This window comes from Dipodomys ordii, unplaced genomic scaffold (assembly GCF_000151885.1).
Source record: "Dipodomys ordii isolate 6190 unplaced genomic scaffold, Dord_2.0 Scaffold2, whole genome shotgun sequence".
NCBI lineage: Eukaryota > Metazoa > Chordata > Mammalia > Rodentia > Heteromyidae > Dipodomys > Dipodomys ordii.
The window spans coordinates 32,144,462-32,158,755 of NW_012267218.1; the positions used below are offsets into that span (position 1 = coordinate 32,144,462).

Genomic DNA, 14,294 nt, shown 5'->3' on the forward strand with positions numbered 1-14,294 from the left:
TGCTCAAGACAAACGCTCTACTACTTGAGCCACAGCTCTACTTCTGGCTTTTTTTGGGTGTTTAATTGGCAATAAGAGTCTCATGGAGTTTTCCTGCCCTGACTTGGGGGCTTGTTGAAAGGTAGATTCAGATGTAGCAGGGCTGGGCTGGGCCTGAGATGTAATGGTCTAAACTAGCAATCAGGTGTAGCTGATTGGGTCTGGTTTAGGAGTCAGTGCACCTGTCCAACTTCCCATTGAGATCCTGTGCCTGAATCCAAAGGCCGGGGCAAACCGCTTCAGATGATCCACAGGTGGGAGGAGGAACACAAAAAAGGCTAAGGATTTGAAAGTCAGAACACGGCACACAATAACTGGCAAGGCAAAGCAATACATGCAATAGCATTCCGTTCATAAGAGAACAGGTAGATAGTAATGGTATTCTATAGGGCTCAGGTTGAAGCAAGCGGGCAGTGCTTGGTCCCTTGACTGTGCAGATGGCGTTGGACAGAACACGAGAGAAAAAAAGAAAACTCCTTGCTGAATGTCCTTAACCACGAATGCTGTTTGCAGAGAGCAAAAGACAGGTTCCCCAGGCCATGGGAACATAGGCATCATTCACTTTCTTACCTGTGGCTCCTTGAGTAGAAAAATAAACTGGATTGCTTCAAAAAATGATTTAGGCATGTATTTTCAACCGACTTGAAACCTACTGCTATGTGGAGGAAGCGTTAATGTTATTTTATTCAACTCCCCCCCTCTCCCCCCAAAGAACTAACATAAACTCAAGAAGACTGCTCACAGGGAGGCTGAGCGGAGCACGGTGACCTCTTCCCACGGCCCCTAGCACACAGGTCCTGCTCAGTAAACCCATCTGCACACCGAGTGCCTCAGAGGACACGGCTAAAAATATACCCCGATCGCTCCAGCTAGATCCCACACCGCTCAGAGCCACTGCCGAGCTCATACAGCAACATGAAATCACCAGGGGAGAACGTGTTTAAGGCACACACACACCAAAGCAACCCTAGGTTTTGCAATGATTTCCCCCTGAGGAGGAGAATCACCCAGATGGAGACCAAGATGAATCAGCCAGCATTTACTCTCATTTCCTGTTGGGCCCTTTCAGAGCCAACAACTGCTCTTGAACTTGTATCCTATCCCCTCACAGAGGAGCCAAACTGTCTGCGACCCATCCTTCCCCCTGACAAATTGCTCCCCAAAGAGCCTGGCTCAGTCCTCATGGCAGGAGAGAGGCCTAGCAGAGAGAGCTTGGTGCCTCGGTTTCCTTTCTGGTCTTTGTTGACTATGAATGATTGCATCATTGTGTTATTGCGTTTGTATATAGTAAACATCCTCTTTCTACCTGGAAGTATCTCACTGAAGTGATTCATATGTTTTTTTTTTTTCCCTGGGTATCTCAAGGTTATTTTTCCCCAGTTTTGAAGTCCTGTTCATGAGCGCATGGAAGCTTTCAAAGTCTAAATTAATTCACTCAGAGGTCTCCTTAAGTTTCCCTTGACTATGTGCCACACACAAGCAGAGAAGGTGAAAGGGGTATGGTCCACCCTGTATTTAAATACCCCAAGGGCCCACTTGTGATTGGAGTTACCTAGCACTCATGCAGGGCTGCTGCAGGTGAGCAAGGGGGCATCCACATCGGTAGTCTTACCCTCCCTGAGCCTCTGGGGGCTGGGCCGTGTGTTTTGCCTTTAGCTTCCGCTCTATTCTCCCAATGTTTTCTTTTTTTCTTTTAAGTGCCTTGCTTTCTTGGTAAGAAATCCAGTTACTCTGACCTTCGCCTTTTCTTTTCTGCTTCTATTAGTCCTGAGATGACATTTTGTGAGGATCCTCATTTGTACTTGGACAGCTATTCAAAGACTCCTGGGGAGCTGGCTGAAGATCACTGGTTCTCTCTGTGGGGAGAGCACACCTCCACATCATTGCAGCTGGATGGATTTAAGAAGAAACATGTCTTGTGAGATCTTATCTCTAGCACGATGTTAAGTATGCCTTTTAAAAACCACCGCGGTTTGGACTCATCTAGCATGTTGGTCTCATGAATGAGCTTACTTTTGTGGATATGACAGAATATCATTTTTTTTTAAAAATGGAGACAGTCTTCCTACATAGTCAAACTGGCCTTGAATTTGAGACCCTGATCCCTTGGCCTCCCAAGTGCTGAGATTAAAGGCTGGTCCACTGTGACAGCCTGAGTCATATGGTATCTTAGGAGTCTTGCCTCAAATCAAATATTTCTCCTTGAAGACACTCACTGAGAAGGGCTTACTGTGCTTTGACTGTAACGCATCACATTTCTGTTGGATTCAAACTCCAGATTTAGTTTTTAATGTTTCCTAAAATCGAGAAGATAGCTGCAATTGCTCTTTTGCTATCATTTGAAACACTATTTCCTTTACCGACTGTCCGATGAAAATGAAATGTGTCGGCTTCATTTGGCACTTTTTTTTTTTTTTTGGGTCCGGTCGTGGGGCCTGAACTCTGGGCCTGGGCACTGTCCCTCAGCTCTTCAGCTCAAGGCTAGCGCTCTACCACTTGAGCCACAGCACCACTTCCGGCTTTTTTCTTTTTGCTTATATGGTGCTGAGGAATCGAACCCAGGGCCTCAAGCATGCAAGGCAAGTGCTCTACCACTGAGCCACCTTCCCAACCCTCATTTGGCACTTTTCTTTGCCATCAGCATCAGGCATTACCAACTGAAGCTTTGGGATCAAAACCTTCCTGCCCACCAGTGCACTTCCTAGTGTAGGGTTGCTATAGATACTGTTGTCTGTGGTTGCTCTTTGAGAAGTGTTTCTCAGCAGAAATCAGTCCAGATTTCTTACCATGGGCATAGTGTTGCCTTATGCCTTCTTCCTTTTTTTTTAACTTCCATACTAGCCTAAGGAGGAGAGGAGGCACGGACCAAGTGGTAGAGCACCAGGTGTGAATAAATAAGCCCAATTAATTTGCCCAAGGAATCCATTCATCCTATTAATCAACCATCTGAGTGGAAAAATAAAATCTGCCCAACTAGCTGCTTGATTGAGCTGTTAGGTTGGGAATTACATTGCTGTTCCTGCTGGATTCCAGGCATTTGTACATAGATTAAATCTTAATCTCTAGTTTACCAGTAGTTGGATGGATTGACTTTGTTTAGATTAGCCTAGCTACCTAAAGTTATGTGTACAAACTGTGGCTAGAGATCTGGGTGCCTGTGGCTCATGCTTATCATCCTAGCTACTCAAGAGGTTGAGATGAAAGGATTTGAGGTTCAAAGCCAGCCCAAGCAGTAAAGTCCATGAGACTCATCTCCAATTAACCACCACAAAACAAACACACACATACAACTGGGAATGGAGATGTGCCTCAAGTGTAGGTACCATCCTTGAGAGAAAGAGCTATAGGATAGCACCGAAGTCTGAGTTCATGGCCCAGTATTGGCACACACACACACACACAAAATGTGGCAGAAAATCTGATGTTTGCCTAGCTCAGCCAAAAGACCCCTCTCTTGATCCATGGAGGTAATTTCTCATTTGACTCTGAGGGATGGCCCTGTGAGATCATCCATCTGAGGCCCAGAAGATTGTTCTGGAGATCAGCTGCTGCTGGCTGACTTGTGAATACAGTACAGACCACGAGTGAATCTTTCTTCAGATGTCGGTCTCTTTCTATTTATAGTTTCTGAGCAATTTTATAGCACACACTCTCATGACCATGATAATGATTAATTTGGTGGGATGACATCACCTCATGAAGTGGCTTTGCTCATCACGGCTTTCTTTTATTTAGAAATTGGCTCCTATGACCCCTTCCGAGTCTGTACAGCAGCCTGACACCCACAGGCTCTCGTCGGGGTTCAGGTTCTCGTTGAGAGAGTGAGCTTCCTGCCAGGAATGCGTTGATCCCCGGGGCCCAGGGAGAAGATGCTGACCTGTGGAGCCATTTGCCTGGTGAATGCACACGGCTAGAAAATTCTCCTTGACCAGAGCAAACACACTGCTTTCAGTTTTTCATCACATCAGTGAGGAGTGGCTCTTTAGCAAGCTGTGACTCTGTCATAATGTAACAGGGCTGGCTCCAAGTGCTGCCTGTATTACAGGGCTAAAGGATCTTTATTGTGTACCAAGGATGAATAGTAACCTCAGCAGGGACAATTCGCACACCCAGTTGATTTCCCCTAAGCCAAGGCAGAACTCCTCCCCTCCCTGAATGTCAAGCTCTGATTTATAAAACCTTCCCTTGAGGGGTGTGCATTTGCCTCTGTGTATGTGTGTGTATATATACATATATGTATGTATATATGCATGTGTGTGCACATACATATGTACACATGCACACATGTGTGTATTTGCTTATGAAAATGTCAAACAGTTTAGATGGGTTGAAAAGTGAAATAATACTTGAAATGTAGAAGGGCCACCACATACCAGAAATGCCAAACAGAACTCAAGTGACAGAGATTTCAGGGACGGTCTTAAGAGACATGATCTATATCACCAAATTATTTTCTGTGTCGTTCCTTCGGGAGGGGGAGAGACTACCAGTGACTGGCTTTTCTCAACAGAGGGAGCTTGAAACTGGAAAAGTTGGTGTAATTTCATACGGCCAAGCTATACTTTCTTTATGCAACAACATAAAAAAGTTAAGTATCTATATGGGAGATTCCAAGAATCAAAGATTATTTAGAAGGCAAGATGACTTCTAATTAAATGGTAGGAACTAACTTACACAATGGTACAGATGTCCTGGGTGTCTGGATTCATGTAGAGACAGCACATGGTTCCTCAGCTTTTCCTTCCTCAAGGATAAAGTCCTTGTTCTATGGAGAAGTGATTCTGAGGAAGGGTGAGGCATTGGGAAGGAGAGGCAATCATTCATCTTGGTTGTAACTGGAAGGTGTCACTCAAACACAATGGGATCTCATAAGGAACAAGCTGAGGAGCACTTGGAGTTACAGGTAGAACTATGGAGGTATTTCACCTGACCTTCGGGATTTTGAGATTCTTGCTCTTCCATGCCTACTGTGCAAATCCTTTGGTTAGGCCAGGTTAGGTTATGACTGGAGAGAACAGAAGACATTGGACTGGAGAGAGTGTAAAATTACAGGAGGAAGAGAGGGAGCAGGAGAGGCTGAGCTCAGAAAAGAATATTTGATCAGCCAGGTGCTGGTGGCTCATGTCTGTAATCCAAGCTACTCAGGAGGCTGAGATCTGAGGATTATAGTTCAAAACCAGCTCAGGAAGGCAATTTTGAGATTATCGCCAATTAACCAGCAAAAAGCCAGAAGTGGAGGTATGGCTCAAGTGGTAGAGCATCAGCCTTGAGCTTGTAAAAGCTAAAGGACAGTGCCCAGGCCCTGAGTTCAAGATCTAGTACCCGTGTGCACATGTCTACACACACACACACAAACTCAGACAGACACACACACTATTTTCAAAGATCCAGCATATTCTTGCCCTTGTTGACTTGGATGAAAAGAACTACTTTCTTAAACACAGTTTATCTTTGGTTTACATGATCATATGATATGGGAAAAAGCAGCCACTTATCAATGTAAGCAATTTATAGGTTAAAATCTTTGGCAAAATTGTTGACTTGCAATATCATAGTGTCTTGTTCCCACCAGGTTTAAAACTTATGGCTCTGTAAATTTATAAAAGTGTTTTTTAAAGTTTCCTTACAATCAAGCATTCAGAAACACACGTTGATTCTCATAAGTTGGCTGAAACCTGCTGAAAATAGCAATGAACATCCATCTACTCCCATGTCCTTAGGCTACTTTGGTATGGATTTGTTAAGGCCTGAGGAAGTTGGAAATTAGGCAATGGCTTATAATATAAATGCATATAAGACACATGAGCAAAAGAGGAAAGGTTAGTGTTGTATCCTTCAGTTTTGTGGAGACAGGGATTAAGGCCACAGTTCAGGAACCAGCACTCCTTTGGTTTTCCTGCGACAATTTCCTATCAGCTTGAGTTCATGAGCAGGAGATGGACCTTGTTGGATGACCTCTGACCTCACATCCACCTTGTGCAGCGGGGTCCTGGGGGAGTGTGGGAAAGGGCAGCTGGTCGGCAGGGCGCTGTGCTCAGGATGGCTGGCAAGGTGGAGGGCTCTCCTGCGGGGCAGGACTTCCTGTCTGGTCCAGCCCTGTACTGGGGCTGGAGGTCTTGTCAGTCAGGACACTTCAGACAACGGAACAGCCGCTGCAACATGCCCGGCAGCCTTTCTTCTTCTTCTTGGGGTGGAAGATGGTGAGGAGTGCTTCATCAAAAACTGCTTTGAGACCTTTCTGCGTCAGGGCTGAGCACTCCAAGTAGCACTGGGCTCCGATCTTAAACACAGACAGAAAGCCATGAATGAGGGGAAAAGAGAGAGAGAGAATCAAAACCCCACACAATAAAAACAAGCATCTATGGGCTTGCCAACTCTACCTATCATGTTCTGTTTGTGAGCCTCTTTCACAAATAGCCAAGGTTTCGTCTGGATCCTGCCTTTTTGTTTTTTAACGTTCTAATTTTCATTGGCTACTCTGTTTGTTTGTTTTTTTAACACCCTTTCTTTTTGTGTATGTGTGCTGGTACTGGGGTTTGAACTTAGGGCCTTTCATTCATTTCAGCTTGCTTGTTTAGGCTGTCTCTAAGAACCTTAGAGACAGCCTTGTGAAAGCTTCTGCCTGAGCTGCCTTTGACCTGTGGTTCTTAGGATCTCAGCTTGCTGAGGAGGATTACGGGCATGCCCCACTGGCTTCCATTTTTCTACATTTGTACGGGAAAGCAGTAAGTTGTATGTCAGTTTTGGCAAGCAGATTCCTAAAGTGATCCACCACTATTTGTTCCTGATGGAAGAATATGAGACTATAAATCTATTTTAAAAAACTAAGAGGAGATGTAAAACAAGCAGTAGTCTTTGAATATGTTTTGTGAAGATTAGGGCTTCGTGATGCTGTTTGTAACAGCTTCTCATTTGTCTGAGGAATGTGAAAGTCAAGTTCAAGTGAAATGCATTTCCTGGGTGTGAAGGCAGAGAGGTAGCCTGGCAGAGAAAGCAAGAAAGGGAGTGAGTGATAGGGCCCCAGGTCATTCTGGGCTAGCATGGACTTCTGCTAGGTCATCATTTAGCAAGGTAATATCGGGTAGGTATTTTTATCTAGTATTAACATACTTACATACTTTAAGAAATCAGAAAATATAAACATTTAAAATAATTTATTGACAGAGACATCTTCCTTGTCAGGGTACAGGCTGTACTTATTTATTTTGGGCTCCAACCCAGGGTCTTATGCTATATATCCAGTTACTACTGAAGTATACCCTAAGCCCCTGCCTGCCTGCCTGCCTTCCTCCCCCTCCTCCCGCTCCTCCCCCTCCTCTTCCTCGTCCTCCTCCTTTTCTTCTTCTTCTCCCCCTGTTCTTTCTTCCCTTCCTTTCCATTCCCTTTCCATGCTGATCCTGGGACTTGAACTCAGGGCCCAGACACTGACTCTGAGCTTTTTTTTCCCCCCACAAGGCTAGTGCTCCACTACTTGAGACACAGCTCCACTTTTTTTTTTTTTTGGCCATTCCTGGGGGCTTGAACTCAGGGCCTGGGTGCTGTCCCTGAACTTCTTTTGCTCATGGCTAGTACTCTTATTACTTGAGCCACATGCTACTTCTGGCTTTTTCTGTTTATGTGGTACTGGGGAATTGAACCCAGGGCTTCATGCCTGCTAGGCAAGCACTCTATCACTAAGCCACACTCCCAGCTTCACTTTCGTACCTAATTGGAGATTCAAGTCTCACTGACTTTTCTGCTTGGGCTGGCTTTGAACCATGATCTTTAGATCTCAATCTCCCAAGTAGCTACAATTACAGGCATGAGCCACTGACCACCTGGCTTAGCTCTTGTATTTTTTGAGTTAGAGTTTCACTATGTAGCTCAGACTCGCCTGGAACTCACTATGTAGTCAAGGTTAACCTAGAATTTATGATCCTCTAACTTGTACCTCCCCAGTGGTGGGAGTATATACCCTATACCCAGTCGGTACATTAAGGGTAAAGTATTTTGTGCTTGTTTAGAGCTTTATTTCAAAGCTTTTGGTTAATTTTATAACCACAGTATATTCGATAATCATAGAATCCTCAAGAGAAGCAGCAAGCCAAGCCAGAACTGTAAGCTTTCTTGAAGAAAACCACAGCTTGTTTGGCAGACAGCTTCACCGAAGGAGATCAGGGGTGTGATGGCCCACAAGCTCAGGGGAACGCCAGCAGGGTGGCTCTCCTCAGAGGAAAGCATCTGGAGAAAAACTTTTATTTTTCATTTCATATAGTAAGACTAACTTTGGCACGTTAAGGGTGATTCAGAGGAGTCTGGCTGGATGGTGATTGCTTGCCAAGTCTGGCGATGAGCAGTTACAACAGGGTAGCAGAATCCCATGCCCACCGAGGCCAGCTGCTACATAGACAAATAAAGCAGTGTGGAGTGGGCTGACGGAGCAGTGAGGCCGTGGTGGGCGGGGAAGCCTGCGTCCTGGCTGTGTGTGTGTGTGCTCTTTCCCTGTCTCCCTAGGGGAAGGCTGGGTCATGGCTGCTCAAGTCTGTATTGTTCAAGAGGAGTTGGAAGTTGGATATTTAATATTTAGTTATTTATAAAAACCATCCTGTGGGCCAAACAGGACACTGCTGAGAACATGTTTGGCTGTGGCCAGTCCATTTGCAATGAGTGGACGAGGGAAAAACCTGTTTAGCTCAGACTAGAGTAGGCACAGCTCCAAAACAGACTGTTCCAGGGCGTTAGGTAGGAAGTAAGAAGACCAGACTTCAATTCTGGGCCTTTGCCTGTGGTAACCGAGACCCTTATCACTCAGCCCTGGGATGATCTGGTCAAGAAGACAGAGAAATAGGTTAAGTCACGCATTGGAAAGGCCACAGATACAAAGACTTATATGAAATAGAATGGTTTTGGCCGGGCCTGGAAATTACTTTCTAACTTCTCCAATAGATACTATGCACTTTTGTGTGTGTGTGTGTGTGTGTGTGTGTGTGTGTGTGTGCATGTGTGTATGTGTGTTTGTTTGTGTGTGTGTGCGTGTGTGTGCATACCAGTCCTGAGGCTTGAACTGAGGCCCTGGGTGCTGTCCCTGAGCTTCTCTTGCTCAAGGCTAGCGCTCTACCACTACTACAGCGCCACTTCCAGCTTTTTCTGAGTAGTTAGTTCATTGGAGTTAAGAGTCTCAGACTTTCCTGCGTTAGCTGGCTTCAAACTGTGATGCTTAGATCTCAGTCTCCTGAATAGCTAGGATTACAGGCGTGAGCCACCAGCGCCCAGCTGCCTTTTTTTTTTTTAATGACAAGAATAAGCCAAAAGAAAATATCAAAAGCATCACTGGGTGATGAAACCATCACTGGGTATTGTAAACTTGTCTCGTGGTTTTTATCTTGACCACAGTTTGACCTTTAGATGAGGAAATAGCTTCCTTTTAAAAAGTAATGGAAAACAGTAGGTTGTGAAAGAGGAGTAGAAGGCAGAGACTATTTTTCCTAATACTGTCAGGAAATATAATCTGTTGTATCTGGGGACAGTGTTGATGCTTGATATAAACCTGGGGCGGGTGGGGAGAGGGGAGTACGATATAAACATGGGATGGTGTGGGGAGAGGGGCATACAAACATTTAGTGAGGGAACCTATTGCTTATTAAGGCAGCTCCTGTCCATCATGCTAAATACCTAGAAGGGACCCTGGGGCCACCATGGCAGAAGAGGGGGGTATATGGATGGACTTCCTACCAAGCTGATCCTGAACTTTGAGCTCTGAACTGAGCTGCACTCTGCTTTCACTGTGCAGTCTAGCAGGATGGTGGTGTGAGGGGTCCTGCAGGATGGGTGGACCCCTCTTTTCTTCTTTCCCAAAGCACCGCCAACTGCCAGCAGAGGAGACTCTGCTATTGGATGGTGCCGGATGAGCCCGAACTTGTCTCTCCCCATTCTGACCTCACTGGAGTTAATGCGACAGTAGATAAAGTCATGGTTATGTAATGAGGTTAACATAATATTCTGAGTTCCTGGAAAAGTAGCCAGCAGATGTTGATGTGTAAAAAAGAGAATTGATTCTGAGGTGCGTACTGGTCCCACATTTTACGTTCCCGAGGGCTGAAGAGAGGAATTCCTGTTGGTTCAGGGAAGAGGCAGAGCTATATTAACAGCCATAAAGGAAAAAAAATCCATTTGTGTCATCAAATGTGAAACAGAGAACTTTTTTGAGAACTTTTTTCTAGGGCAGCAATCTTTTTGGAGTGATGTATTCAGCAATATGTTTAGAATCCATCTGCAAGAGCTCAGGGTTTGGGGATTCTTGTTTGGACATGCATGCTAGCAATCTGCAACATGCTTTACCAAATGGACATGTTTTCTTTCTTTATTTTAGCTGGAAGTGGGGCTTGAACTTGACTGTCCCTGAGCTCTTCAGCTCAAGGCTAGCATTCTACCACTTAAGCCACAGTGCCACTTCTTGTTTTTGAGTGGTTAATTGGAGATAAAAGTCTCACTTTTCTGCAAATGGACATATTTTCAAGAAAAAAAAGAGACTGGAGCTATAAATAAGGAAGACACTTTTCTGATAATTTTACATAATAGCTGAAATGTAATTGTTTCCAAAGCTGGGAAACATGTCATCAGTGCACAGAAAATGCCAGAGTTTTGATGTGTGACCAGTGAGTTCAATGTTGGCTACTAAAACACATTAAAATACCTGGGTAAGGCTGGGAGAATATGGCTTAGTGGTACAATGCTTGCCTAGCATGCATGAAGCCCTGGGTTCAATTCCTCAGTACCATATAAACAGAAAAAACCAGAAATGGCACTGTGGCTCAAGTGATAGAGTACTAGCCATGAGCAAAAGAAGCTCAGGGACAATGCCCAGGCCCTGAGTTCAAGCTCCAGGACTGGCAAACAAACAAACAGTGTGGGGCTGGGAAAGTGGCTCAGTGGTAGAGTGCTTGCCTTGCATGCATGAGGCCCTGGGTTTAATTCCTCAGTACCACATAAGCAGAAAAGCCGGGAGTGGTGCTGTGGCTCAAGTGGTAGAGCACTAGCCTTGAGCTGAAGAGCTGAGGGAAGGCGCCCAGGCCCAGAGTTCAGGCCCCACAACTGACAAAAAAAACAAAACAAAACAAACAAACAGTGTGAGCCAGGTGCTTGTGGCTGATGCCTGTAATCCTTGCTTCTAGGAGGCTGAGATCTAAAGACCAGAGTCCAAATAATCTCCAATTAGCCAGCGAAGAGCTGGAAGTAGATGTATGACTAGCAGTAGAGTGCTAGACTTAAGAGCAAAAGAGCAAGGGGCTGGGAAGTTGGCTTAGTGGTAGAGTGCTTGCCTCATATGCATGAGGCTCTGGGTTCGATTTCTCAGCACCATATAAGCAGAAAAAAGCCGGAAGTCATGCCGTGGTTCAAGTGGTAGTGTGCTAGCCTTGAGCTGAAGAGCTGAGGGGCAGTGTCCAGGCCCAGAGGTTAGCCTCTATGACTGACCAAAAAAAAAAAAGCTGAGCAAGAGTATAAGGTCCTGAGTTCAAGCCCCAGTACTAGCATCCAAATCTGTGTGAATTGATCAAGCTCTCTATGGGTAAATTGACTGATCCAAGACACTGGAAACTGCCTGAGAAGATGCCTCTGAACACTGGTGTCCCTGCCTGTTTTTGTCCACCTTAGGGTCGAGGATCCCCAGCTGACATGTCTGGTGTGTTGGGAAGCCTCTTCTAGGCCCTTCCTTCTTGGAGTGTGTCCATGTGCCTTGCCTGGGCCTGTCACTCTGCCCCGTCATGCCATGTGCTTATTTGCCTGGCTCTCTCTGCTTCTGGCCTATGGGCCATGCTTGTGGTGAAGTGACCTGCCTGCCATAACCAGGGAAGAAAAGGAGATGGCCGACAGGGCAGGCCCCTGCGTCCCTGCATACAAGGCAGGATGGAAGACTCTACTTGTTCCTCATCAACTAACACTGACTACAGTGTTTTTTTGCTGCTTTTAATCCCATCTGGGCATTTAAAAACCCAAGGGAAACAGGTGTCAAGTTAGAGAGACAAAAACAGAAAGCACAAGGTGAAGAAGATGGTGGGAGAGGACAAAGAGAAGCCAAAGATGAGCCAGAAGAAAAACGGGAAAGAGTCGTATGAAGAAATAATACAGGAAGTTTAAGCTGGGGGTGGTGGTGCACAGGAAGAAAATTGTGAGTTCAAGGTCAGCCTGGACCCTGTCTCAAAACAAAAACAAAAAAAAGTAATAAATCTGAACTTAAGAAGTCATATTTGGGCTTCATCCGATGGAAATGAGAAAGAATGTCCAATGTTAATCCTTGAGCTCAGCTGTAGTATCCAGAATGGTACCTGGGACATAAGTAGGTGCTTATTTTGAGTAGTTCTAGTAGCAGTATATGGACATTTATATAAGTGTAGGCTGAGGATTAAAAACAATAATTGAACGGGGGCACTGGTGGCTCACACCTGTAATCCAAGCTGCTCAGGAGGTTGAGATCTGAGGATTGTGCTTTGAAGCCTGCCTAGATAGGAAAGTCTGTGAGACTTCAGTTAAATACCAACAAAGCCAGAAGTGTAGTTATGGCTCAAATGGTAGAGCACAGTCTTAAGTGAAGGAGCTAAGGGACAGTGTCCAAACCCTAGGTCCAACCCCAGTACCAGAACAAACCAAACAAAACCCCAAACAAGCAACAACCAAGAGACATTCCAAACCTAAGGGTTTCTTAGAGCATTGTTTCCTGCTCCCACTCTGCTGCTTTCTAGCTATGTGTCCTTCATCCATCAGCCTCAGTTTCCTCTAGGGAAGCAGTGGTACTACTATACACCCCTCTGGGGGTGGCTGTGAGGGGTAATTACGATGAATCATGTGAAGCAATGGCCCTGCAGCCTTGCACATTATGAACACTCTGTCCATGCTAGCTCTTGTAATCAACTACTGGCCGGAGAAGCAAAGACTAGAGACACTTAAAGCATCTCTATAATTACAGGAATCGGGATGAAACAAGTTAAAAACCTTGTTTGGCTTTTCCTCTAAATTGGATTTTGTAAGCTGAACCTGATTGTCTAGCAGAGTGCAGTTGCTAGGAGAGACTGGAAAAAGGCAGGCAATTGGAGAGCTCAGCCATTATTCTTAAAATACGTCTGAAATGACATGAGATGGGAGGCTTCAGAGTAACTTCCTTGGAGTGGGGGAGGAATCCCCCCACAAAACCAAGTGAGAAATGAGGAAACTGATGGGATAAAGGTGGGAGAGAGGCCCGGGGACCTCGTGCTAGGATGCTGTGTGATTATTTCTAGAGCTGTGTGTTTAAGTGTGGTAGTGGGAGTGGCTGAGGTTGAAGGAATGCTTGGGGAGGAGGAAGCATTCATGCTCCCAGCACAAATGCATATGGCATTTCTGGTCTGAGGCCCATGCAGCAGTGTCACAGAGCTGGATGGGGATTTCTTTGTTATTTTTAGGGGTGTGAGTCAAATGTGTGTCTCCTTCCAGACCCCTGATTGATGAAGTGAGACTTTCTCTGGATGTATGGGGATTATTGTGAGCCTGAATTATGGAAAATTTGTTAAAATGCTTAGTGTCCTAAGAACTCGGGGTTAAGCTGGGCTCTGGTGGCTCAGGTCTGTAATCCCAGCTACTCAGGAGGCTGAGATTTAAGGATTGCAGTTTGAAGCCAGCCCAGGCAGGAAAGACCCTTATCTCCAATTAGCCACCAGAAAACTGATGTGGAGCTGTGGCTCAAAGTGGTAGAGCTCTAGCCTTGAGCACAAAAGCTCCAGGACAGCTCCCAGGCCCTGAGTTCAAGGTCCATGACCGACAAAACAAAACAACAACTAAAGCCAAGCAAAAATCCTCTTACAATGGCTGGAATTGGACTGTTCATATGACAGTTCACAAAAGTAGGAAGAGTCTGGCATTCCTGAGATGTGCTTGTGAGTGCAGTGCCTAAGGACATCTTATTTGATCCTTTTTATTCACTTTTTGTCATCTATAAATGACCTTGAAAAGGAGATGCATACTACATTGTTTTTGGTGGTATTGGTGTTTGAACTCAGAGTGTTCTGCTTGTTCAGCAGGTGCTCTACCACACTTAAGCCATGTTCCCAGCCCCTTTGTTCATTGCTTATTTTTGTGAGGCTTATTTTCTTTAGACCTAGATTAGCTTGAACTATAATCCTCCTATTTGTGCTTCTTTGCCACTGGATGACAAACATGTGCTTCTGCACCCAGACACGGTACTTCTTCTGGGACAACAGGCATACCACCATCTCCAGTTGAGATGGAATAGCTCAACCAATGGAGAA

At 45.2% G+C, this 14,294-nt stretch overlaps 1 protein-coding gene across 3 annotated transcripts in view; it reads right to left on the reverse strand.

Moving 5' to 3' along the window:
• Positions 1 to 5,466: 5,466 nt before the first annotated feature.
• Positions 5,467 to 14,294, reverse strand: part of Rhoj (ras homolog family member J) — a 90,075-nt gene continuing 81,247 nt past the window's right edge. For all 3 annotated transcript variants that reach the window (XM_013013981.1, XM_013013970.1, XM_013013975.1), the window contains one exon: positions 5,467 to 6,319. In XM_013013981.1, the coding sequence (XP_012869435.1) occupies positions 6,173 to 6,319 (147 nt within the window). In that variant the 3' untranslated portion in view covers positions 5,467 to 6,172. The remainder of the gene's footprint in view (positions 6,320 to 14,294) is intronic.